Genomic DNA, 26,428 nt, shown 5'->3' on the forward strand with positions numbered 1-26,428 from the left:
TTTTTTTGTGCAGTTGACATCAGTTTTGCTGTACTTGGTTTGACATCAAACCAGAGCCATATACCGGTAACTTTGCCTTGACTGTGACAGTGAACATCTGTCTGGTTTTGATGTAGTTGAGGACCCGAGAGCAGAGAAGCAAGGCAGGATTGCACTGAGAAAAATTGAAACTTAATCTCAAAAGACGGATCAACGAGGTATATGGAATCAAAAAAATAAGCCCAAAAACAAAATTCAAAGTTGCAAACAAAGACCGGGAGAAGACTCAACAGCACAACACGACGGGACATGACAGCAAACACACACAATGAAGCGGCGAGGACCGAAATGAACCAGGTGACTAAATAGGAGCCAAGTGACGCGTTAATGAGGAACACCCACAAAAGTGCTTGACACAAGGGACCCAACGAGCTGACAGGAACAGGCGCGCACAAAAACCTTAAGAGACAAACAAGACATGAAGAAAGGGGAACAGGGGAAAACACAACGCTAAATCCAACCAAAACACAGACCATGACAGCCCCCGTTCATCGTGAAAAGTCGATCGTGGGTCAAAAAAGGCTGGGCGGCCCTCCTCTTTCCCCTCTAGCTCCGCCAGTGACAACTCCAAATGAATAAGTATAACCGCACTGAAAAGCCAACTCTTCGTACATGACAAATTAAATAAAAAGGTGATGAAAAAAACGGAAAGAAGACTAATGAAATGATATTATTAAACAGGCAAACGCCTTCTCGGTTCAACATTATTGAAGGATCAGAGGTTAAGGAGGGGATTTTTGGTCCCAAAGGAAGTCAGCAGTTGGCAGGAGATTCTACATTGGCGGCCTGCGACGGAAGGGGAAGAGGGACCGGATGATTGAAAGCTCTTGTCAACAATTTATGGGCTCGCTCATGTCAAGTGTGAGTACACTCGTGCCAACAAACACTCCCAGAGTACAGCTCAATCAATAAAGCGCCCCGCCCCCGGCCAGAGACGCTCATGTTGCATTTGTGCGGAAAGACACAGAGCAGACAGCAAAACGGAGAAAACTTCCAACAATTTTTTATTTGTGAAAAACTACAAGCAAAATTCATAAATAGACATTTCTGTTTGAAGCAAGAGGAGAAATGATCAGGTTAGCCGATAAGCGCGAAATCGTGCACATGCCAGGAACGGGTCCTATTTCAACATCAGAAGCTGGACGAAGAAAGCCGTGATCCGCTACGCACGTTTCCACACCAGAAACGTGGAAGTGGGAGGAACAATGACACATCGGCTCAACGTTAAACAAACCCAAGAAGGAAAAGGCAAAGCATTAAACAAAGAAATGGATTCTCCGACTGTCCGGCAAATGTTCCCGCCTTTCTTTTCAAACGGAGCAATCAATTCCAAAAGCAATTGCACAAGACATCTTAGAGGAAGAAATGAGTTTGTACAAGACACGGAGCGTGCTCTCTATTTGCATCTCTGACAAACAAAGCTAAAAAAAAAAAATGTAACCATCTTTACACAGTAAATTAAGGTTACTGGTGGCACACAAGAACAGAAATGCTTGCGCGGAGAGGAAACGAGGGGCGAGAGACTTCAGCTTCGTTTGCCATTTCGTCGGGTTTGCAGGTGTGAAAACGATATGTACAAGCGATGCATCGTATACTGCGATGACCATTTGACAAAAGTTGAAGAAAAATCTTTTCGCTTGCGCTACCATGCGGCGGCAGATAAGGCAAGCCAAACGAGATTGCATGACAAAACGGGGGCTGGTTATTTTGTAAAAAAAATAAAAAAATAAAAATAAAAATAAAAACAACAAGAACAACAACAAGAACAAAATCCAACATTTCAGTCCATTTTCTTCACCTGGCTTCTCCCCCCCACTTTGAACACTGATGGCATTATTTTGTACGCAATAAAGCACACAGTGACATTGGAGACACTTCTTAAAGAGCAAAAATGTCTGAAAGAAATAAATGATACGAGTTGAGTTGCAAAAAATGATTCTCCCTTGGTGAGAAAGTGCCTGTGAAATGGCGCCCTCAAATTTTGCCGGCATGGACCTCGGTCATAACCTGAGCTGTTGCGGCGTGGGGCTACATCTACATTGAGTTGGGGATTGGGGGGGGTCCACTCAGCCCGTGTCCGGTGTGCCGCGCACAGCAAGATTGAACAAGAAGAAGACCATTAACAGGGATTATATTAGTCTTTATTTATTTCAACTGTTATTCATCTCAAACATTAGATAATTTGCAGTAATTGCATTTCAAATTGTTATTCCTCTATGTATCATGTCAATATGAAATTCCTTTGGTCCTTCAATAAATAAAACTAAGATATCATATACACATTTATTCTTTATACAATTTCATACAGGGAAAAAGGAAATTAGGTTGTTCTCGTATCAGCGTCGGGTGGAAGTGAAATGAGAACCCTCGGACAAGCCTCGCGGTTCTAAAATAGGAAAGCGCGATTGTGATTGGAGGTTCGCCTGCGGATGACCGCGGCCTTTAAATTAAGATCGAGCCCAAAAAAAATAAAAAATAAAAAAAAGAAACGAGAACGACATGAAACTGTCAAGAAATCAACCGGTTTGCAGTCGCTTCTCGCGGGTTTTTTTCACGAGAAAAACGCAGACAAGACCCGCATCGGTTTCACCGAGAGGGGACCGCCCGCACACCCGAAGTTTCCTTCGGTCGCCTCGGGAGAAACTCCCAATTTCCACTTCACCTCGAGCCGGGAAACTCAACATTTGCACAACGGGAACGGAGCAAATACCTACAGCTTTTAGTGTTTTACACAACAGCCTACACTGTACAGTTAAGGACACAACAATACTGGATAAGATTATTCGTTCAAAGTGGAGTATTTGGACTTGTGACGCACACGGCAGCCACGAGGAAGGTCCCAACAGTGTTCAGAGTGAGACGGTATTGTGGAGGGAAGGGAGTCGCGTTCAATCGGATTCTTCATCACCTTGAGCGATTTGGGAGATCTGAAAAACTTTTTTCACAGTGTATCTAGCACCTTTTTGTGTGTGTGTGTGTGTGTGTGGGTGCGTGTGGTCTGGCATAATTTCAAACTGCATTAAAAACACTGAGGGAACGATCGGTCGGTCGGCAGAGCTAAGTAGCCTAGCGTCAACATCATCAGGAAAAAAATATCAAAGAATACAGGTGCAACGGGTAATAAATAAGGGTACAAATAATAATAATAATAATAATAACAAAACGAGGGTGGTTATTGTGCCTGGCGGAGAAATGTTTGACGAAAACTAAAAGATCGACTTGGCCTCAACAATCCACGTCCAAATATAAAACAATACGTACAAGTGTCTTGACGCTAGCATGGGCGTTAACGCTCGTGTAGTCCGCGGCTCCTGTTCCCGCTCCCGCCGGAGTGCACCCGCGCTAGCTTCCTCCAGGCCGCATCCAGGTGGGTCATGGAACGGAGGCAGCAGGGAAGGGGGGGGGGGGGTCAAAAGGCTCTCCCCCCCTTTGCGATCCATCGTGTCCAACGTGGGGGGGTGTGTGAAAAGGGCGGTCGAGTGGGCGGGGTCAACGGAGAACGGGGGGGGGGGGGGGGTGCCGGCCCTCAGAAGGACTCGTCGTGCCCCGCGGAGAGATCGCCTTTGGGCGTGGAGGCGCGCGACGAGCCTTTGTCCATGCTCTCCGAGCCGGAGCTCTGGTGCTGCTGTTCGGAGCCCGCGCTCGACGTGATGGTGGACGAGGACGTGGACGAGGAGCGGCTCTTCTCCTTAAAGTCTGTGATGATCACCGTCACGTTGCCCACGGTGATGGCCAGCTGCTGCGCCGTGCTGCGGTCCACGTTCTTCAGTTTGGGCCTGAGGGAGAGAAAAGGTCAGCGGCTTGGGCGGGCGTAATGGGGGGGGGGTCCGCGTCGACGAGCGCGCCGTCCCCACTCGCGCCGCATCCGTCGCGGCCTTGCCCGCAATCAATGTACAGCGGGCACACCTTGACTTACGGGCGGGGCCGTGAGACACAGACCTGGAAATGTGATTGTTCTTGTTGGTCTTGGTTGCCGATTTGCCAGACTGTATGCTCTGCTTGTCACTGGGTGGACTCGGGTGGCTGTCGGATTTGGGTCTGGGGGAGGGCCGACGCAAAGAGCGGTCAGGCGACGGGCCCCCCCAGCAAAAAAAAAAAAAAAAAGAAAAGTCTCCTTCCCACTTCGGCGCCCACTCACCTGCTCTTTTTGATGCCGGGCTTCTTTGTGATGGACGGGATGATGTCTTTCTCTCTGTCGGCTTTGTCTTGGACCGGCTGCTCCTTGTCACTCTTGTCCTTCTCGGGAGGAGGCGTGTCTCTCTCGGGCCTCACTATCTCGGGGCGCTCGCTTTCGGGGCGAGCCTCCCCGACCGCGCTCTCTCCTTCGCCGTCCGCCCGCTCCCTATCTGGGCGCTCGCTTCGCTCCCGTCGCTCTTTTTTAGCCGGGGGCGGCATCGGATACTGCTGGGCCGCCTGCTGGGCCACCAGCTGGGAGTTGATCCTGGGTTTCCTGTTGGAGGACAGCCAACTATGGATTAGCCCTCTTGATGGAGCCCCCGCGGCCAAGTGCGCTCACGCAACAGGCAACGAGCTAGCAGCTCGCGCGCGAAAAAAGGCCACCGCTCCCGGTAGCTCTCGCGCGGCGCTGTTTGAGAGCTAATCTCATTAGAGCGCGGCCGTCATGAAACGAATGGCGGGGATCGCAAGGTGGGACATTTGCAACACATCGCTGAGGTCTTCTAATCTGATTACAGCAGGCACGGCCCCCCCCCCCCCCATTTGTCACAGAGTCGAGACGCGATGGAGCTGCCGCACCGCTTAGCTAGCTAGCTAGCATAAACAGAAACGTTGCTCAAGCGGACAAAGTCAAGAGTCAAAAGGCCCAGGATAAGAACCAATAAATCAGCACCTCGGCTCCCGATGCAGATCCATACAAGCTCATACTCGCAAGTTCAAAAAATTAAAATCTCAGACATTTAATTGTTTCGCAAGCAAGCACGCGAAGGCCGCTCAAGAGTTCAGCAGAGTCCGAACACTCCTTGTAGTCTACTTGGCCAACACTTTCAAATATTAGACAGTCAGATTAGAGCTCTGCGGCCCGCAACAAAGGCATCTAATCCCCCCCCCCCCCCATTTGTCACGGAGTCGAGACGCGATGGAGCTGCTGCACCGCTTAGCTAGCTAGCATAAACAGAAACGTTGCTCAAGCGGACAAAGTCATAATAATTCGAGAAGAGTCAAAAGGCCCAGGATAAGAACCAAAAAATCAGCACCTCGGCTCCCGATGCAGATCCATACAACCTCATACTCGCAAATTCAAAAAATAAAAATCTCAGACATTTAAATGCTTCGCAAGCAAGCGCGCGAAGGCCGTTCAAGAGTTCGGCAGAGTCCGAACACTCCTTGTAGTCTGCTTGGCCAACGCTTTCAAACATTAGACAGTCAGATTAGCGCTCTGCGGCCCGCAACAAAAGCATCTAATCCCCCCCCCCCCCGGCTATTTCAGACACTTGCACCACAAGCGCAGCGGGCGGGATTGCGGAGTTGACCACAAGTCAATCAATGAGGCCATAATAGAGGATCATGTCACGATGCTTCGCACTGCTCTCAAATCAATACAGCAGCTGTCGCGAATGATGATGAGCCGTGGGCTCTTTTTTTTTTTTTTTTTTTTGCATGGTTAGACGGCGCCCCCGGGCTCTTGCCCTTCGGGGACCATTAATGGGCTCATAAATGCTAATACGAACTGAAAAGATTCATCTCATCTTGGATTTTCGTTTGTAAAATGTACCATCAAGCCGAGGAGTCCCCAGCGACCAGTTCGGGGAGCAATAGAAAGGCCCTTTTTGTCCACAAGTGTGTCTTAGCTGTGCTGCGCAACCCGCCTATTATTCCCCTCGCCCGGATTGCGGTTCAATCGAGTACCACGACTCATTTGTCATTTTGTTCCAGCCCAAAACCAGTCCAGAAATAATGAATATTGACTCCACGATGTGTGGATCAGCGTTTTCGCGTTTCGATACTCGTCACAAAGTACCTAAAATCACATTCCTTCCACGACCTGAACATTTTCCCGAGATTTTCTTACTTGCGGCCATGATTTGAGGCTGGGAAGCCCAGATTGATTCCAGAAGTACAAAAAATGGACATTCGGCCAATGGCGCATCAGGATTCCATATAAGAAAAACCTTTATTAGTCTCGCAATGGAGAAATTCCAGATTCACAGCAGCAAAGTTATGAAAGAAAGAAGTAGAACAACAAAATATAGGAGCTGCTGGAAATGCAGCCACTCACACGGCGCCATTTTGAAGTCAAAATAACAAAAATAACACAACACATAGGAAGGACACAGACAGTCGTGCAATCTTCACCACTTTTCTGCAGACACTTTGTTCTCTGAAGCAGTTATAGATGAAAGAGGAGAGGATCAAAATGTCCTTTCACCAGTGGATCAGAGACGTCATGCTGAAAACGTGCACACATCTGCTACAAGCTAAGTTTTGAAAGCAAACACGAAGCTGTAGCATCCATTGACGAAAAGAGATTAGTTCACTTCTCCTGTCCCACGTAATCCGCTTCAAATTCCAAGCCGCAACTCCCAGTTCTACATCCGCATCGGCGCCCCACGCTAACGCTCCTTTCTTCTCATCGTCGGCTCCTCAAGTCTTACATCCATCCAGCCCCAGACCGTTCAACAGCACCGATCTCTCCGCTGACCAAAGTGGGGCTGTGAAAAATGCTGCCCATTACAGGCGCAAGACACAATCGCTGTCCAGCAACGACAGTCAAATGGCGCGACATTCCTCCCAGGCAAAAACAGTGCTGGTATACCCATGCTGTCGAGAAGGCGCAACCACCAAGCACAGCCAAGCACCAAGTTTCCTCCTTGATGAATGTCGTGGCCAAAAACGCTGAAAAAAATCCACATCAGGTCCACACGACGTAACAACAAACACAAAGTGACAAAACAACCAAAAAACAACAAACAAAAAAACGCAATATAGCGCAATTCTTTGACATGGCTTGAATCGTATGTCCAGTAATGGGCTGGGAATTAATTACAAATGCTTGTTTATCAAGGGGGAGGGGGGGGGGAGCGGGGATATTGATTAAAATCAACACTGCTGATGTGCGTCATGGTTTGCAACGAGAGCAGGAGATGGCCTGCGGTTACGTTGTGGGCTCGCCGATTTTGTGCTGCAGCAGCAACATTGACTTTTTGACTTGGCGGGCAAATGTGAACGCACAACGTGGGTCAATTAAAAAAAAAAAAATTTTTTTTTTTATTAAGCATGTCTAAACTCGGTCCAGTTCATTATATTTCACAGCGCTGCGGTGTAGTGACGAGCACCTCTTGCCGAGAGTCAGCTGGTGTACAGTCACTTTGGAGACCTCCCCCACCCCACCCCCATGGCCCTCAGCATTAAAAAAAAAAACAAGCAAGCGACATTGATAGTCATTAAATATGAAAAATCAAGAAATCAATCAAGAAAAATCAAAGGCGATCCAATATAAAGCGTGAGAACGCTTTTGCAAGAGGAGGCCCAAGCGGGGAGTCCAACTGTTGAAATTGCTCCTCCCAACACGCTGCTGCTCGCTGCCAAGACGCTTGTGGAGTGAGCGCAAGCCCTCGCAGCGGGAAATCCTTTGACGCTATCTTGCCGCCCCCTTTGCACTGCAATGGACGATTGACACCCCCCCCCCCCTCCCGACCCACCGTGTCACTCGTGACTGGAAGGCCCAAAGTTACTGGTGCCATCTTGAAAAGCTCCTTACGTAGTCGGATATCAGTGAAGCTACGCTTCTCAGCTCAGGTACTATTTGTCAAGAGTTTTTTTTTGTTTTGTTTTTTGTGTCAAGAACATTTCGCATTTTGTGAGGAAAGATTGGCGACCCAGCCAAACCACCGGAAAGACTCACAGCAACACGAGCATTCTCGCAACTTGTGCCAATCAATCACACGTCGCAGTACGTCAAGTGTCAAGTGTGCGATAGCCACTGGCTGTCTTGCTCGCTCGCTCACTCAAAGTTCACCCCCGCGCGCAAAATGTCCATGTTTGCCCGTCATGGGACAAAAAGGACAAAATCCGACTTCAACGGACAGTTAGGACGGCGGAAAAAATCGTTGGCACCGCCCTACCCACTCTTGAGGACTTGCACGCTGCAAGAATCAAGACAAGGGCACGGAAAATCCTCCTGGACCCCCCGCACCCTGCCCACCACCTTTTCCAGCCACTCCCCTCAGGCAGACGCTACAGATCCATGCGCACCAAATCCAGTAGACACTTAAACAGCTTCTTCCCTCTAGCCATTAACTCCTTAAACAGTCACTGACATAGTCACTCTTCTTGTACTACAAAATGGTACTACAAAACTACTGGTTACTCTAAAATGCTTCAATGATTTTGTTGTTTACGATGACACTAGTGCAGCGTGTTATACCGGAGACAAATTCCTTGTGTGTTCTACATACTTGGCCAATAAAGATGATTCTGATTCTGATCTAGTGAAACATGTGGCGACTGGCATGGAGAAAACTCTGCAGCTCTGTATTTCTTGATTTGAAGCCCGTCAGAACACACAGAACGCGATTCGCAGAGAGAGCGCGTGAAAGAGATCGAGATGGAGCGGGAGAGTTAACGCCGGGAAAAGGGATTTTCAGTCAAGTCAAATTCTGTGACATTTAGCCCCCCCCTAAAAAGGCTGCGTCTGTGTTATGCGCGCCAATTTGCTCGGCGAGCTTCAGAGCTGGTGGCCACATGACTCGCAAGCAGCCCGATCTCGCGGCACCTCCCTTCCGCGGGCGCATATGGGGGAGGCCGCGGGGGTTGGTTGAACTACAAAAAGATCCCCCGTCATGTGCTGACAAGCATGAACCAACAAATGATCGTCACGCATTCATCTGTGTCAACACTTGCATGACACTTTGAGGATTATGCGGACGCATGGGAGCCTCCCCTCCCCCCTCCCCCCACCATTGTGAAGCGAGCCTTGTTGCAGAGCATTTTTTTTAGGTGTGTGTGTGGTACAGTATAGTGTGCAGCTTCACTGACTGTAAAGAAATGCATAAAAAAAAAAATTTTTTTTTAAAGCTGAGGTTAAGGGCGGCCAGTGGTTAGCACGTCGGCTTCACAGTGCAGAGGTACCGGGTTCGATTCCAGCTCCGGCCTCCCTGTGTGGAGTTTGCATGATCTCCCCGGGCCTGCGCGGGTTTTCTCCGGGTGCTCCGGTTTCCTCCCACATTCCAAAAAAAAACATGCGTGGCAGGCTGATTGAACACTCCAAATTGTCCCTAGGTGTGATTGTGAGCGTGGATGGTTGTTCGTCTCTGTGTGCCCTGTGATTGGCTGGCAACCGATTCAGGGTGTCCCCCGCCTACTGCCCGAAGACGGCTGGGATAGTTCTCCAGCACCCCCCGCGACCCTAGTGAGGATTAAGCGGTTCAGAAAATGGATGGATGGAAGGAAGCTGAGGTTACATTGTGACTTGGATGCGTCACTGCGCCACGGCATGATCAATAAAACCGCATCTGGTGTACCCCCCCCTCTCAGGGTCTAATTGATCAAGGCAAGTGTAAAAGTGTTGTGACATTGGATCGAGTCATTTGTGTGTTCGTGTGTGTGTGTGTGTGGGTGTGTGTAAGCGCGCTCAGCAGGTTAAATGAGGACAGACAGTGCCCGAAGAAAAGCCCGGCTCTCTCGACCGCTTCTCTCTCCCTCTCTCCATTCTCACTTGGTGACAGAAGCATTTTCCATTCAGGGCTTCATCTCGCCCCTTGCAAGTCAGGATTTCGGGGCTTTTAATGCGAGCGTTGCATCCCCTTTTTGGGCTCGTTTCAAAAGAAGGAATAAAAAAAGCGGCTATTCCAGCACACAACACAAAACACCGGCACGGCTTGGTACCATCATTTGGGCTCGGGTTCATTTCGGTTGCGAAATGCGGCCACATGGGCCGGAGCAAACGGCCGAGGAGAAGGACACATATTTTATTTCAGGTTGGGGGGCCGGGGGGGGGGGGGGGGGGGGGGGGGGACAAGGCGGATGAAAACGAAGTTTATCACCTTTAATTCGCCAGAAGACATATTAAACAGATGAAAGGTGAGATGCAATCAAACACAACTACATGGACAAAAAAGTGTCTCTCTTAAAAAGCGAGATGAAATTCTCTTGTTTACAAAAAAAAAAAAAAAAAACACGTGGCTTGACACACAACATTGAGAGAGCAGGTCCTAGATGGACAAGGATGGCGGTGCTTTTTTTTTTGGTTTTGTTTTGTTTATGATTTACTCCATTTTTTTTTTAGAAGAGCTTTTCATTTGGTGGAAAACGTTGCATTCCAACGCACGTTTCTTCCGGCACCAATTTCCAATGGCGGAAAGTGAAATAAAATCGAATTGGCTCGAGAGAGAGAGAAAAAACCGGCGGCGCTAATCAAACTGAATGGGAAGCAGCAAAGGTGAAATGGTGAGAAATGCCCACCGTGGCCATCGTGGAAGCAGCCAACAGCGACTTAATCCACACAGCGGAGACATTGCAGACAGGATACATAGTTGTTGTTGTTTTTTTTTTTTTACTTTGTATGTGAAAATGACTTTCTCCGGATAGGCACTCGTCATTTTCTTCAAACCGCAACAAATACGAACGCATTTGAACTCCGGGCGAGGCAGTTCAAGCAAAACTCAAGAGTGTGGCCGTTGCATTTTTACGGTTCCCGAGATTGTAGTCAGTCACTAAACCTGAAGCGAATGTGCTCGTGGGCAAGTCAGAAGCGAGCGTTTGGCGGAGCAGGACGCACTTCACACAACCAAAAGGGGATTTTCTTCATCCAGCTCAATGATTGGTTCAACGAAAGCCACGGAAGTTGGGCGCACCCCAAAATGGCCGCCTGGCCATCACGAAAACACGATTATTATTCGAATCTTTTCTACAAAAAAAAAAAAATGTGATGTCACGCGCAAGTGAGTACAAGTACAAAATTTGGAATAAAACGTCCGACCTTTTAAAGTGTGCACGCGGTCATTTATGTTTATGAGACGTTGAAAAGCCAAATGTCTGCATTCATTTGAACGTCGAGCAAAATTCATTCATTCATTCATTCATTCATCTCCGAGCCGCTTGATCCTCACTAGGGTCGCCGGGGCTACTGGAGCCGATCCAGCTGTCTCCGGGCAGTAGGCGGGGGACACCCTGAATCGGTTGCCAGCCAATCACAGGGCACACAGAGACGAACAACCATTCACACTCACACTCACACTCACACCTAGGGACAATTAGAGTGTTCAATCAGCCTGCCACGCATGTTTTTTGGAATGTGGGAGAAACCGGAGCACCCGGAGAAAGCCCACGCAGGCCCCGGGCGAGAACATGCAAACTCCACACAGGGAGGCCGGAGCTGGAATCGAACCGGTACCTCTGCACTGTGAAGCCGACGTGCTAACCACTGGACTACCGGGCCGCCCCGTCTAGCACAAATGTAACATAAAAATAAAAGTGCTGATCTGGTCATCTGCATGCAATGCTTTGCATTGAAATGAATCAAATCAAGTCTGGAGGGGGGGGCCCCAATCCCCGAGAAACATCTGCGTTGGTCCGGTTGAGAGCAGCGGTTGCGAGGAAGCGTCGCGGCACACCTTTTTGCCATCTGGCACGTTCCGAAAAGCCAAGTTGAGTCTCGCACTCTAACGGAATTCCTCAAACAACACGAAGCATTCATTCAAGTGCGGCGGACATTTGTGATGAGTAAGGATCGTGCGTGTTGAAAGCCCGTTCGCTGGGATGACGAGGGGGGCGGGGGGTGGGGGGACTGTTGGCACCAGCTCCCGCTCAATGGATAATGACGTGCATCATTCTGCTTTGGAGCCCCTTGAGACTCTTGGCCTCAATGAGCACATCCAGGCTGAAAGCCGTCCATAGCCCGCCTGTCCGTCCGTCCGTCCGCCTCTCCTGCAACGCGCGCGCACGCTCTCGCCGAGCGCAAAAGCTTTAGCCCAGTAATAATCTCCTCTCGATCTGTATGCTGCTTTTTTTTTTTTTTTATGTTCGGCGAGCGGTGACTCACATTGACAAATGCCCTCATTCTCTCTTGCGCTTGTCCTCAGAAGTCTTTTTGACAAACTCTTTGGAGGACACCCCTCCACCGCACCGCACTTCCCTCAGTTGCTTTGCACGGTGCTCTTTTGCCATTGAACGGTACGCGCCACAATTCAGCGATTGTTGCGAATCGCTTGCGCTCTGTCAAACGCCGCAAAATAGTCATGAAGATTTGAAAATCTGGCAAGTAGCGTCTAAAAGATGAGGACGCCCCACAAAAACACCCGCTTTTTACGATTGGAGTGTAGATGCTGATAATGCTGGAGAAGGAAAGGCGCTTGGTTTGCTATGAGCGGCGCAAAGGGGCAAGTGGGGGTCGGGTGGGGGGGGGGGGGGTAAGACAAGAAATTGAGCGCTGGCGTACCCGACTTACGTAACACAATTTTTCCAAAACCTTTTTGTCTAAATGTGACAGTTGCGAAGTGGATGGATTATACCATCTTCTTGATTGTGAATGACAAAACAAAAAGGCAGGGGGTGGAGGGGGGGCGGGGGGCACACTCATCCTTTACTTTCCAATAAGCACACACCGAAGCGCGATCAGAACTTGGGCATTGCTCATGTTCATTTCATCCGTCACTCCGGCTTGCATTCTTCCACCAAAAACGCGACTCCCGTAGCCGTTGCCGCAATGTTTGAAAAAATGAAGGCGACAAGAAATCTTTCCGCCTCACAGAGACGTTGGCACCGAGTGTCCACGAGAATTTGGCATATTCTGCATTGAAAAAAGTTTCGAATGCGTGAATCCGAGCGCCACACCAAATGTGAGCACATTTATTGTCCAAATCTGCGGCATGAGGTCATTTCCGTGTCCCATTATTTTTTGACCCGCGCATGTCACAACAGTCAATTATGCGACGGCCGTTGTTTTACAGCAATGAGAAATCAATTCACAGCTTTGCAAGTTGTTTTTTTGGGGGGGGGGGGGCGGTGGGACAAAAGAAAAAAAAATCCCATCAAAAAGTTGACACCATTTACGCAGATTTTTGCGTCGCTCCATTGCAGGGGTGTCAAACTCATTTTTGTCACCATTCTGACTGAAACTATATCAACAAAAAAATCGGGAAAAAAAAAATCTTATTTAATTTACTGCCATGGGTTTGGCGACAAAAAAATGCCCACAATCTCTCTCTTTTGGTGCAGATTTTAGCAAGCGCCGTGCAAATGTTTGATTTGTTTTCGCGGGACACACCGAAAAAAAAATGTGGCGGGCCAAAACCCGGCTCGTGGGCCTTACGTTTGACACCCGGCGCCCGAACGTGATTCACAAGCACACAGAGAGGGTGACGCACCGCGACGGCTACGGAATCACGACCAAAAAAAACGAGCTACTCCCAAATGTGATTGTTTCTGTGAATTCCATTTGTCTTTCGTCGGCAGCAATGAACGCGGCGCCGCTCGGACAACTTCTCGACGGAGCCCTGCTTTGACATCACACCCAAAGTATTTCATTTGGATGGAAGCAATTTGAAAAATCAGCGAAAAAGGGAGACGGTGGCACCCCTGCAGTCGCCCGACTGAGGCACCTTAAGAGTTCACGGGATGGCTCCCATTTATCAACTTTAGAGGGCTCTTCAGGTTTTCTCACCCCCTGGGAAGGGGGGGGGGTGCTCCCAGAAGAGCAGATTAAACAAACTCCAGTCCAAAGCGCACAACTCTGCAAAACTGGGCTTCCGACGGCAAAAATGTTGACGAGCGCCAACATCTCGCGAAGAACGGAGCAGCGAAGGGGCATCGGGGTCAGGTGCAAAAAGGCAGACGGCCGTCTTGTTTCGCAGTCACAGAGGTAGAGGCTCGATTTAGCCTCCCCGGGTATCGAGTTACATCACCGCGCAGGACCGGGTCAACAGGTTCGTTAGGCTGCACGCAGATGGGGGGGAGGAACTGTCCCCAGATGCTAATGTCAGCGCCGGAGTTTGCCCTCGTTAACACACATTTCTTTGCCTCAGCGAAGACAAATGAAAACGGCGGCCATGACGGTTACCTGGGGCCCCAAGCTCACACTTGGACACGGGGTGACCTTTGACCTGTCCATGAATCCTCCTGTCATGAATCATGAATCCTATACGGTCTCCTCCGCCTTAAACGTCCCCAGACTCGTTCGAGCAACGTCCGCAACGACGACCGACCGAGTCGTGCGGTTGTTGGCTTTTATCGAACGTGAATTCAACCGTCACAGCGCTGTCGGCTCCAAATTTCCCGCGCGAGGATTGACGCTCCGATTCGCTCGCAACGATGAGCCGCTGCGACTCCAACAGATGCTTCTCTGAACGCTCGCTAGAGTGCAAGCTCTGGAGACCGTAACATAATACAACGTGCCTTCAAGGGGAACGGAAATAAACCAGAACCCCCCCCCCCCCCCCACTCTGAAGAACACATCATATGGGCCAGCGCTGCGACTCAATACTGCGATCGCGGAATCAGAATGAAATGGAATAAAAGGCTGCAACGCTTAGCGAAACGGTCACCGGCCGCAGACCGGAAGCGACTTCTTCTCCACTTGCGTAAGCCCGTTTATTTTATTTTATTTTTTAATTGCGGTCGCGAGCGGAAACTCGCCGCTCGCGACGGCTCGCTAGCCGGACGGAAATGGCCGCCGGACGGAAATGGCCGCCGGCCGGCGACTCGCCGATGTGAGCCGGCGCCGTAGGATATTTTGATGGATTAGCGATCGCTTTGTGTATGCAACTAACGATGGAACGTGATTTGGGGGATGGTTTGGTATTACCGACGGCGACAGCTGATGTCAACGGAAGACGGGACACTCACTCGGCCAATGCGAGAGCCGCCATTACGAGTTAGCCAAGTCGTGCGTTTGAAATTAGCCCACTAAATAAGGGGATCGGTCCCGTGTGTAGTTTGCCGTTGCTGAATATTTAACGGCTCCGTCTACGTAAAAAAAAGTGGGCAGGAAGACCCGATTCAAGTCACATTCTCACAAATTCGCACTATTTAGCCCCAAGATCGAAATATGCTGGATTCTGCAAACGAAGACCATCTTCTAAGTTTTTTTTGTATACCTTTTTGTATATTTAAGCATCAGATACAAACAACAGAAAGTTGGCAAAATAATTTGGCTGTATGGTGTTGCCAAGCAAATTATTGCACCTAATATTGTGACTCTTGTCAACGGTTGACGCATGAAATGGTGAGCACGACGCCCAAAGAGCCCGCCGCAAGTCGGCTCCCAAATCAAATGAGCAAAACGAAGATCCGCATTCGCAAGCTAAGCGCACACGATGTCGATTTGGCTCAGATCTCCCGCTGAAGCGCATCAAGGTAAAAGGACGCCGCTTCATTCCTCGGTTGTGCCGACTTTGCCCCACAACAATACAAACACCGTGTCGGCGTTTCAAAAATGCTCATGAAGTTTCATTTTTAACCTCTTCAAGGGAATGACGGCATCCTCTCGCCTATTCGAGCTCGCGTTCTCACTTGGCTCCCCTTTCCATTGCGCGCTCAGAACCGGAGGCGAGAATCAAACGTGCATCCATTCAACTCAGCCCCATGCCAGGCCAGAAAAACACAAAAGCGGGAGCTTTTGTGTTTTCGTGAACTACAAAAAATTCGTGAACTACAAAAATCAAATTAGCTGACGCGAGGCCGGATCGACAGAGGAACACGTGGACAAAGTTCTTCTCTGAAATCAGCGTCACGCCAGCCCGATCGAATCTTAGAAACACCAAACGACTTTGCTCAAGGCAGCCCCGGACGAGCGTCTCCATCGCGGAGCAAGAAGCGCGTAGCCGTTTAAAACGCCAACCGACACGAGACGGTTGCTCCGCGACATGACGGCGAAATGCCTCCGCCGATGCTCCATAATTGAATTCAGTGGGAGGCGCTGGTACGCATTAAAATGAAAGGCCAGCCGACGACGACGGAACAAATGCCCGAATCAAAGGGTTTTGCTCTCACATCAAACGGATCGACGCCACGAGCACTGCGCTGATGTCATCGGCCAAATAGAAAGCAGCGGAAATTTTGCCAAAAGCGCCACGGCGGGGCAGCTCGGACGCGCCGATCCGTTTCCTGCTTTTATGCGGAGCGTGCTCGGCATGCATCATCAGCCGCGGTGCTCCGAAGCACGCTGCCGGGGAAAAAGGACATGTGGGGGGGGGGGGGGGGGGATAGGGAGGAGGCAGACTATTATGCTGGAAGTCCACCTTTCGGATTCTCAGTCAAACAGCAAAGGTACGCTCCCCCCCCCCCCGGGGCCTGACTGGTCCGACGCTCGATGTAAACCCACAAGTGGAAAGGTTAGAAGCCAAAAGGGCTCGTCTGAAAACCACAAATGACTCATCTGCGTTTCAGTCTCATCGCGCAACCCATGACGAGCGCAAACAAAAGTTGCGCCGCACACTTATTTGTCATCGAAAACACTCGCTTGCCAGGAAAGCGGGGGGGGGGGGGGGGCGTCCTTATTAAGAACCTGAAGGGAATCCCAGCACCACGTGTGATTGGGTGTTTTCGTCTCAGTTGTTTTCTGAGAAATGTCACCACAACATTTCTTCTCACTGAACAGAGCAAGTTGACACGGGGGGCCCCGGATTCCCGTCGGAATGAAACAAACCCGTCAAAATGAAAAAAACTGAATCGAAATGCAATTACATTTGAATTCACGGGCGCCTGCCCTGCTCTTTCTCCATTTTGACGTTAACATGGCGTCATTATATGCGCAGGTTAAAATGGGCGGCGTCTGACCAGAACTCGTTTGAAAGTACTTGGAACTCGGTTTTATCAAGACGTCGCTTGAAGCAAAAGTCTCAAAACGCGAACACAGCTACTGTTCTGATCTGATGAATGGAAAAAATAAAATCACGTTATAAGTAAAACGGGTGACCATAAATCTTCATTCACTAAATGTAATAAAAGGCTCCATGTAAACCCGACTGGTACAGACGTTTGCAATCACCTTAACGGAATAAAGGAACTGGAGTACATGCGGAAGAAGACGTGGAAAACAACCATCACGCTGTGCTGGCCACCAAATCACTCACACACACACACACACACACGGATGTCCATCTCTTCAATGTCCCTTCTTTGAACACTGCACAAGCATGCCGCGCACAATTAAGCAGCAAATCCAAACTAGTATGGAACCGAGTAGACTGGCGCACACACCTTTTCACAGTTTCCCCACTCCGCTGCCGTTTCTCCATCCTAGCACCTTCAACCAGCATGCCCCCTCCCCACCTCAACACACACTTCTGTTCACATGCCTTACCTTACTGACAACCTTAAAATCCGAGCAAACCCTTCAATCTTAAGCGGCCGTTACAAAGTCCCGCTGTCGATCAAAGTTGCATTCCTCTAAATATCGACGCACCAGGGGTGCGTTGCTTCCAGAGAGAAAGGGGAGGGGTGCGGGGGGGGAGAAATCGAGCGAGCGCTACGATACCTTGTTGATGTGCCCTTCCTCACATCGCAGATGCTGCATTTAAAAGCCTCGGCTGTGTTCCGAAAGGTGCAGACGCTACAGTCCCAGTAGCCGTCGTCAGCTTGCTTGGCTTGTCTTTTTGGCCTGAACAAACAAGACGCACACAAACACACACACACACACACACACACACACGCACACACAAACACACGCGCGCGCGCGCGTTCTAGTGAGTTGAGACGTGCAAGCCCGTTATTGACACATATCCCGAAATGACCACGAAGCGGCGATTCCGTGCGAACGGGGGGGGGGGGGGGGGGGGGGGCGAGATCAGACGTTTCAAGGCACGGCGCGGGGCTTCGTGGCCGAATTTGGGGGCTTCGCTATCCCGCAAAGTGGAGCTCTCGTCGGTAATCTCCCTAATTGCTGACGAGCGGACGACTGCGAAACGCCGTCCGATTGGATCTCGCCAGTTAGCCTAGCCAGGCAGCGCTCGTCGTTTTCGGCATCGAAGCTTAACGTGTCGCGCCGATACTAAACAATGTCCGATTCGACATCGGGGCGGCCACAGCGCGCTGCCTAGAGACGGAAGAGCCTTTCAGAGAATGCCAGGCGCAGCCCGTGCAAAAATCCCTTTGTTAAGGGACTGGGGCTTGTGGGGCGCGAGAAGCCGCCATAGTGACTGCACGATTCTAGCTAGCTGTGGCACGGCGATTGAAAAAAAAAAAAAGCAGCAACGATCCCCGAGTGAAGGAAACGCGTCCAAAGATCGAGCCCGCGACGCCTCGAGCGAGCGCAGATTGGTCCGCCGGGCGATCGCATTACCTGGTAGGGCTCTTTTTGTCGCCCATGGTGAACAATAATCCTCGGCAAATAAGAAGAAGGAAAAAAAAAAGAGGGGGGGTGGCGGCGAGGGGGTTGGGGGGGGGCTCGTTGAATTGTCAGTGAGTGTGCTGGGGTTCCAGATCGAGCCGCTGCTGAAGCTGCTGGCAGACAGGCTCCACTCAGCGCTGGCTCCAGGCACGGCACAGAGACTGACTGCACTGCGTCACGTGATCGCTCTCGTCCAATCGCGGCGCGAGGGGGGCTTTAAAAAGTCAGGATGGAGATTTCCCAGCTCACAACTACCGCTGGCATATTTGACAAGTCTTCGCCTTAGTTCACCCCGCACATCAAAGACTTTACAACCCGGCATTATCGCAGCAAAGTTGAAAAAGATGGCACGTTTTTGAGGGTGTCGAAACCCAATTGGCCCGCCTATACATTACAGTGCATGTTCAGAGGGAGTCGGAAGAAGTGAAAACTTTTTCCATTGCTGCCCTTTCATCTCATTCATCATTCACTTAATCAAACGTTCTTTGAACTTTGCATACGCTCTTAGCATACGATACAATATGATGAAATAAATGTACAAGTTCTTACAGGCAGTACGATTCCTTTTCCCCACTAATCATCTTTGTATATATGTCAAGAGTGGTGTAGTATAGCATCAGACTTGACATTTGGTAATAATGTTCTTGATTTTACTGCTGGGTGCTTTCTACCGCCTTTATTACCGATTCGTCTTGCTGTTTATTGTGTATGTTAAATCATGTACCATGTACCATGTACAGCACTTTGTATGCAGCGATGGCTGTTTGAAAGTCATTCATTCATTCATCTTCCAAGCCGCTTGATCCTCACTAGGGTCGCGGGGGGTACTGGAGCCAATCCCAGCTGTCTCCGGGCAGTAGGTGGGGGACACCCTGAGTCGGTTGCCAGCCAATCGCAGGGCACACAGAGACGAACAACCATTTCGCACTCGCACTCACACCTAGGGACAATTTAGAGTGTTCAATCAGCCTGCCATGCACATTTTTGGAATGTGAGAGGAAACCGGAGCACCCGGAGAAAACCCACGCAGGCCCGGGGAGAACATGCAAACTCCACACAGGGAGGCCGGAGCTGGAATCGAACCCGGTACCTCTGCACTGTGAAGCCGACGTGCTAACCACTGGACTACCGGGCCGCTGTTTGAAAGTGCTCGAGAAATACTCTTGACTTGACTTGACTTGATGATCATAAATAAGGTTCAAGCCATTTTAAACGAAAATTCAAGTTGCGTTGCAAGATACGAATAAGAATGTTGAATTTCACATTGTTACAGGTAAAAGTCCATTGAAAGCGTGAACGGTTCCTTAAAAAACATGTTCAATTTTTATGCACATTTTGACTTGTTTGGTTGTTAAAAGCACGTGGGGACCGAACTCTAGTGGAACAAAAAATAAATAAAATTGCAACGTGCAAAGTGAAATTCTGACCTCCCCGACCCCGCGTGACCCGTTTTTAGCAGTTGTCACCCCGGACAATTATACACGATGCATTAATGACTACCTGGGGGAGTGTCATTATCACATCACATGTGCGACGTGAAAAGTTTGGAGTCCTCGTTACAAGCAAGTTCACCCCTGCCAAGACGTTTCAGTTTTACTGAGCAAGCTTCACCCTCTGTTGTATAAATCCTGACATTTCCCGCCACGTCCACGCCGATGAAAATGTTTACGCCCGACAACTCCGCCGTGAGCCCCTTTCAGACTTTCTTTCATCCATCTTCTGCAAAAGAGACACTTTTAATCACTTCTTCGCACTTGCGGCTCCGCCAGGCGGCCTGTGTCGCTTCAGTCGAGGCTCTCTGTGGGGGCGGGGGGGGGGGAACGCTGGCGTGAATCATGTCTGCTCATTAGCTGCTCGCCACGACGCCGGGTCCCATTGTGCATCCGCTTTTTCGGTTTATAAGTAAGTAAGTAAGTCGGCCCTCCACCCAGTGATTACCGCCGCTTATCTCAGTGCACGATGCGCTAATTGGTCCTCATCATGATGGCCAACTGGAAACTGCGATTCAGCAAAAGCAGCGTGTCTTATGGCTTCTGTAATTAATTCTTACAAGTGCTGTGTTTTGTTTTTTTTAAACATTTTGCAGGATTTCTAAAAGAGACTAGACTGTTGATTCATTCATCGGTACAAAATCTTACAAGATATTTCCGAATAGCTGGGGGAATATGAGCATCCCTAAATAACCAGACACTTTGTGCAGACAGTTCCAAAAATAATAAAAGGAGCGCTCCACAAATCTGTACCCAAAACAAATAGCCAAGCATTCCAATTGAGAAATCTGATGCCTGTGGGCTCGAAGGGTAGCTAAAAGAATATTTGTGATGGAGAAAACAAATTAGTGATGGTCCAAGCGCTGATTTAATCTGCGTTTGTGGCAGCTGCTGAAAAGCCTTTGATCTGTTCTCCGCTTCAGAACGGCTGCTCGCTGGTGTTCATTGAAAGAGCCATCGTGACACGCAAAAGCCTCATTTTATTCGGCGCGGCTCGATGCCATCACAGTCACAAGTCACGTCTCAAAAGCGCTTCAAAGCTTCCGATTGGAGATTTGAAAAACGCGCCGGTCCGTAACCAATTGTCTAAAGAGGGGGTCCTCAAGCACCGGTCGGCGGACCGGTGCCGGGCCTCGGGACATTTGAGACCGGGCCCGCGAGTCGTGAGCAAATTGACTCCATCGGCCGTGGCGGGAATGTGCGCCACTCAAGCTAATCGGAGTCCCCCTTCTGACTTTGGGTTTGCAAGTTGAAGTCAACAGAACCCGTCAAGAAACGAAAGAAGAAGCACTAAACAGAAAGGAATCGGAACATTGGGCAGCCATGACTTTTCAAAAACCAGCCGAGACAAGAATCCCGTTGAATCATGACAAGCAGCACCCGAGTGGTCAAGCGGAAAGCACGAAAAAAATCCCATCGGTGTTTGCGCAGCCCGCCCGCGGAAACATTAGCGGCTTCGTCGCTACTAGCTAGCCTGCAGCCGCCGGATGAAAGCAGCAATCAATCGCGTCGTCTTTTGATCAGTCCCATTTGCGAGTAGCAATGATGCTAACGCTACACGTCGGGTCATCGCTTCACTATTATGATGTTATGTTCTTATTCAAATGAAGACCGAGGCTTTAGGTGGAGGCAAAGTCGTGACATTTTTGAGCCGGCTTTTTTAGGGTTCTTGTGAAAAATGCGGCTGGTTTCACATTGTACTTTCTCAAACAGCCATCGCTGCATACAAAGTGCTGTACATGGAGCGATTTAACATGCACAATAAACAGTAAGACAAATCGGTAATAAAGGCGGTAGAAAGCACAAAGCAGTAAAATCAAGAGCAAATCTAAGTCATGCTGAGTCGAACGCCAAAGAATACAAGTGAGTTTTCAACACCAAGTCTGCCTTCAGAGCTTTCGCGGTAAAAACACAACCGCAGTCTTCGCCGAGGCAATTACACACAAAAAAAAAATTAAATCGGAATCCTTCTTGGTCTCAAGTCCTCTTTTGTTTGCAGGGCTACATCGTCATGGAAACGGGCGACACGCCGGTGCCCTTTTATACCCGAGGGTCACCGCCGCCGCCGACTATTTTCTGCCACCGAATCAAGCATGTGGGGCGAACGTTACCGAGCGCAATCCTCGACTTTGAAAGTAAACACGTCCAGCCACCTGACAAACATTTGCATCTTTCTTTCTCGAGAAATTAACAAGAGGTGAGAGAAGCGGCTGCTAAAAAGGCAGCGGGAGAGCAGAGGAGAAGGAAGCATCCTCCGTCTCCGGCATCGATCGGTAAGCGCCGCCGCCGAGGAACGGGATTAGTCAATCTCACGCAGACTTTCCTCATAACATGCCACTTATTGATGGAGCGCTCACCGGAGCGCAGAAATCGCCGAGACTTGAAATAACAGTCTCAATTATTTAAGCCCTACTCAAGTGATCACTTATCCCTCGAAATGTTTGTTTCTGCTCAAGAAATCTTCTCCTGCGGTGGGGTTTTCATTTTCCCACTCATTATACCATTTTTATCCCCCCCCGCACCCCCGTCACAGTTGAACCGCCTTTGTCATTAGGGGAACACCCAAGTGGCTTTTAGTTCTAAATGAGACCTACTTGACCTTTCACCGAATACGGCCCCAAGTGAGCCTGCGTCTCAGAGCGTCGTAGAAACATCCAGATGTGCTCCCGGCACTTGAGTGGCCACGTGGAGCTGCTGTCGGTGCTTCAGAGTGTTGTTTTAAGTTAAGCTTTTGTGAATTATTAATTGTACAAATGGGCGACGTTCCTAATAGGAGGCGTTCGTTCCCGAGTGGGATTCCCGCCGCCCAAATCAAAGAAATCCAGCGGGGATGATTTTTGTTCATATACGGTGGTGGGGATAAGATTTAATCTTTAAAATCCCTTTTCGGCAGCGGGGAGGTGTGGGGGGGGGGGGGATTTTCGAAATGCCCCCTCATGCTCATTTGCACACACACACACAATCATCCTCCGAGCCTTCTCTCATCCATAGTCATGCACACTTGAAGTCTTTTCTATGTCCGTAGCTGCGCTCAATGGCTGCAGTCTGTGCTTGTGCATGTTTGATGGTCTAAGGATTGGAAATGGGTGGGGGGGGGGGCAGTTGAGGACACCCCCCCTCACCTCCCTCAGTGGAGGAATGCCTTCATGCATGTTGTTGTTGTTGTTGTTGGAGAAGGCTGCTCGCCGTATCCCAAATTTGGCAGGAAACGCCGTCCGGCTTCCACGGCGCCGATAAGAACGAGGCGGGCGAGAGAAGAAGCGCTTGTTGCCAATGGAAGAGAGAGAAGGAAAAGGGCGGGTGTAGCGGCGAACCTCCAGGAAGGTAGATTACACCTAAACTAAATGCTGGCGGAGCCACGGCCTTTGTGGCGTGCTGCCGTTGCTCGCGTTCTTGCGACTGCGTGGCGAAAAGCGGATCCTCCGGCAGAGGAGGGTTTCAATGAATCCGGAGCAGTCTCTGCAAAAGGGGCGGCGGAACAACAACGGGCTCCACTGAAATGGACTTTCATTTTCTTTGCGTGCGAGTGGCCTTTCCAATCAAAGCCTTGAGCATTTCCACGAGCGCTTGTGCGTTCACACTCGCGATAAATCGCAGGCGCTTGGGAAAGTGTTTCCACTGACGAAGCCGCCATTGATGGTTTTCTGTGAAGTCAAGTCAAGAGTATTTCTGGAGCACTTTCAAACAGCCATGGCTGCATACAAAGTGCTGTACATGGAGCGATCTAACATGCGCAATAAACAGCAAGACGAATCGGTAATAAAGGCGGTAGAAAGCACCAAGCAGCAAAATCAAGAACAAATCTAAGTCATGCTGAGTCGAACACCAAAGAATACAAGTGAGTTTTGAGGAGGGCTTTAAAAGATGGGCAGCGAGGAGGCTTGCTTAATTAGAAAAACTAATTAGTCAAGACTTACATCCACGGTTTCACATACTGAATATTATATAGAGCGGGAAATACACGAACAAGTACAGACAGTGTAAGTCAAGTCAAGAGTATTTCTCGAGCACTTTCAAACAGCCATCGCTGCATATAAAATGCTGTACATGGAGCGATTTAACATACACAATAAACAGCAAGACCAATCGGTAATAAAGGCGGTAGAAAGCACCGAGCAATAAAATCAAGAACAAATCTAAGTCATGCTGATGACTTGACCCAATCCAGCTGCCGAATGCAGACGATCAGTGGTAGGTCATCTATCCACCAATCAGTACCTTTTATTTGAACTCAGAGCCCAAAGGTTTGGACCACGTTTTTAATTATTATTATTTTTAAATGTCATTTTCTTTCTTCGTCTTCTCAGATTCCATGATGTTCGGGTGTACAAAGTGCTACAAATATCCAAGTTCTGGGCTGTGTTTGGTTTGGCTTATTTCAGCTTTACAAGATTTGGTTAAAATGCCTCAATGGTCGGAAAGGTGAAACCAGAATTTTTTTTTTTAAATCAGGAATTAATCGGTCAAGGGTGTAAGACGCTTACAGCGTCACCCCGCACCGGTCAGCCACGTCAAGACAACACTTGCCCCGTTCCCAAAAAGTCAACCGGGACTCAGCGCATCGAGCGATCAGACAAGACATCCATCATGGTCCCGAGGGGTCGCTTAAATGACCGTCATACAGTCTTTTCGCTTCAATTTCGACACCCTTGGGCTCGATGATGAGGAGATTTATGCAGGGAGAGTGCAGTCGCTGGGTCGGATGTCGTCGTTTATTTATTTCTGTCCACTTTTTTTTTTTTGGCCGCAGTGGAAAAAGAAAAGGAATCCGGGAGGACAGAGAAAAGGTGCCGCGATGGAACGGGCGAGTCGGCAGGTGATGAAAGCCGAGCGGAAAATGAAGATGGAGTGCAACGTTGCCGCGAGAGGCGAAGGGAAGACCGCTTGAAAATGGCGAGAGGAGCCAGCATCGAAGGTGGCGGAAAGAAGGAGACAAATTGCTTTTCAAGGACTCGCTAACCCCCTCGGTGAGAAAGAGCTGGAGCGCAAACACCCAAAAGTGCGCCTAGTATGGCGGAGACAATATCAGTGTAATTTCCAGGGAGAAAAAAGAGACATCCATCATGGCGGCGGTGGCGGCGGCGGCGCATCAGTGAGTTTAAGCGTCTGTGAATATGAAAGCCCGAAGCTCTGCGACTTGCTTGGAAGGCCGACTTTATGAGGAGGTAACTCCCGCCAACCTCGCGCGCAGATGAGCTCACAAATGGAAACGTTTGCAGAGCCAACATCGCCTCTGCGGCACGGAGCAAATACAAACTAACTCCGCCGAATCAAAAGCTAACACCGATGTGAAATGATTTGGAACAGATCTTCCTTCATTCACCGACTTTTGGGAGGGGGTAGGGTGGGGGGGGGGGGCTCCATATTTGTGCTACTGTGAGCATGGACAACTGATAGCAAGTATTGCGCGCGAGTATAATCAGGCACTTTGCGCCGTTGTGGGCGTGAACACATCTGGTTTGATGTTGCGAAAAATCGGCACGCAAGAAGCACGCGGTTCCTTGACATGGCGGAAACAGACGCCGATCAGCTGGAGTCACTTGCATGATGAACAAACACGCTTACGTGGAATTCTCAGCAAGATTTTAATACATCCCATTTCATTCTCAAGACGCACAAATTACCCTTCACTGTCCTCTGGCTTGACTACAGCGTGCCACGGGCGCGTTTGATTTCATTAAGAGAAGACAGATTGCGCTTTCCCCTCGACTCAAACATGCACGCGAATAAAATCATCCGGTCCAAACAGCGGCGGCAATCGATATTCGTAGCTGAGTGGGATGACGCGGGCGCTGAATCCAAAAATCGGCCTTTGCAGAGAGAACAATGCTGCTTCTCTCGACAGACAAAAATTGTTCCGTTTCGGATACCCGTAGAACCGCTTTGTTTCATTTTGAAATCATTGAATCAACCCGTTGAAAAGCGGAACCGACGCCGTTTGGGAACAATTCATTCATTCATTCATCTTCCGAACCGCTTGATCCTCACTAGGGTCGCGGGGGGTGCTGGAGCCTATCCCAGCTGTCTTCGGGCAGTAGGCGGGGGACACCCTGAATCGGTTGCCAGCCAATCGCAGGGCACACAGAGACGAACAACCATTCGCACTCACACTCACACCGAGGGACAATTTAGAGCGCCCAATCAGCCTGCCAGCCATGCATGTTTTTGGAATGTGGGAGGAAACCGGAGCACCCGGAGAAAACCCACACAGGCCCAGGAAGAACATGCAAACTCCGCTCGTTCGTTCCATGACTCAACCATTTCTCAGGCTGAAGCAGGAGCTTATTTACACATTTGTCCACGGAGGGGTGGCGTGCATGTTCCCATCCGCATCGGAATGGCGCGGACTTCAGAGCCAGTAAATCATAGATGTGATCCCCCCCCCCCCCCCCCCCCCCGGAATGGATAATGGATGGTCATTATACCGTAAGAGAGGTCGTCATGTGAAGAGACACACCCCATTAAAGAGCCAAACAGCTGTGTCTGATCAGACTGGTGTCGGCGAAGGTTGCAGCTTGTCCCTTGCGCACCAGAGCGAGTACTCGCACGGAGGAAAACGCAGCCCGAAGGCTGGTTTTGCGTCTCGCGCTCATCCATGAAAGTGGAACAGAATCAA

General features: G+C 49.6%; 1 protein-coding gene across 1 annotated transcript; it reads right to left on the reverse strand.

Moving 5' to 3' along the window:
* Positions 1 to 1,763: 1,763 nt before the first annotated feature.
* rybpb (RING1 and YY1 binding protein b) lies at positions 1,764 to 18,496 on the reverse strand. The gene is made up of 5 exons (XM_052076129.1): positions 18,275 to 18,496; positions 17,471 to 17,593; positions 4,178 to 4,489; positions 3,979 to 4,077; positions 1,764 to 3,815 (listed from the first exon to the last, which is right to left on the reverse strand). Exons 1-5 carry the CDS (start codon positions 18,298 to 18,300, stop codon positions 3,566 to 3,568), a joined length of 810 nt encoding a protein of 269 aa, XP_051932089.1. The 5' UTR covers positions 18,301 to 18,496; the 3' UTR covers positions 1,764 to 3,565.
* Positions 18,497 to 26,428: the final 7,932 nt, after the last annotated feature.

This window comes from Hippocampus zosterae, chromosome 9, assembly GCF_025434085.1.
Source record: "Hippocampus zosterae strain Florida chromosome 9, ASM2543408v3, whole genome shotgun sequence".
Lineage (NCBI taxonomy): Eukaryota > Metazoa > Chordata > Actinopteri > Syngnathiformes > Syngnathidae > Hippocampus > Hippocampus zosterae.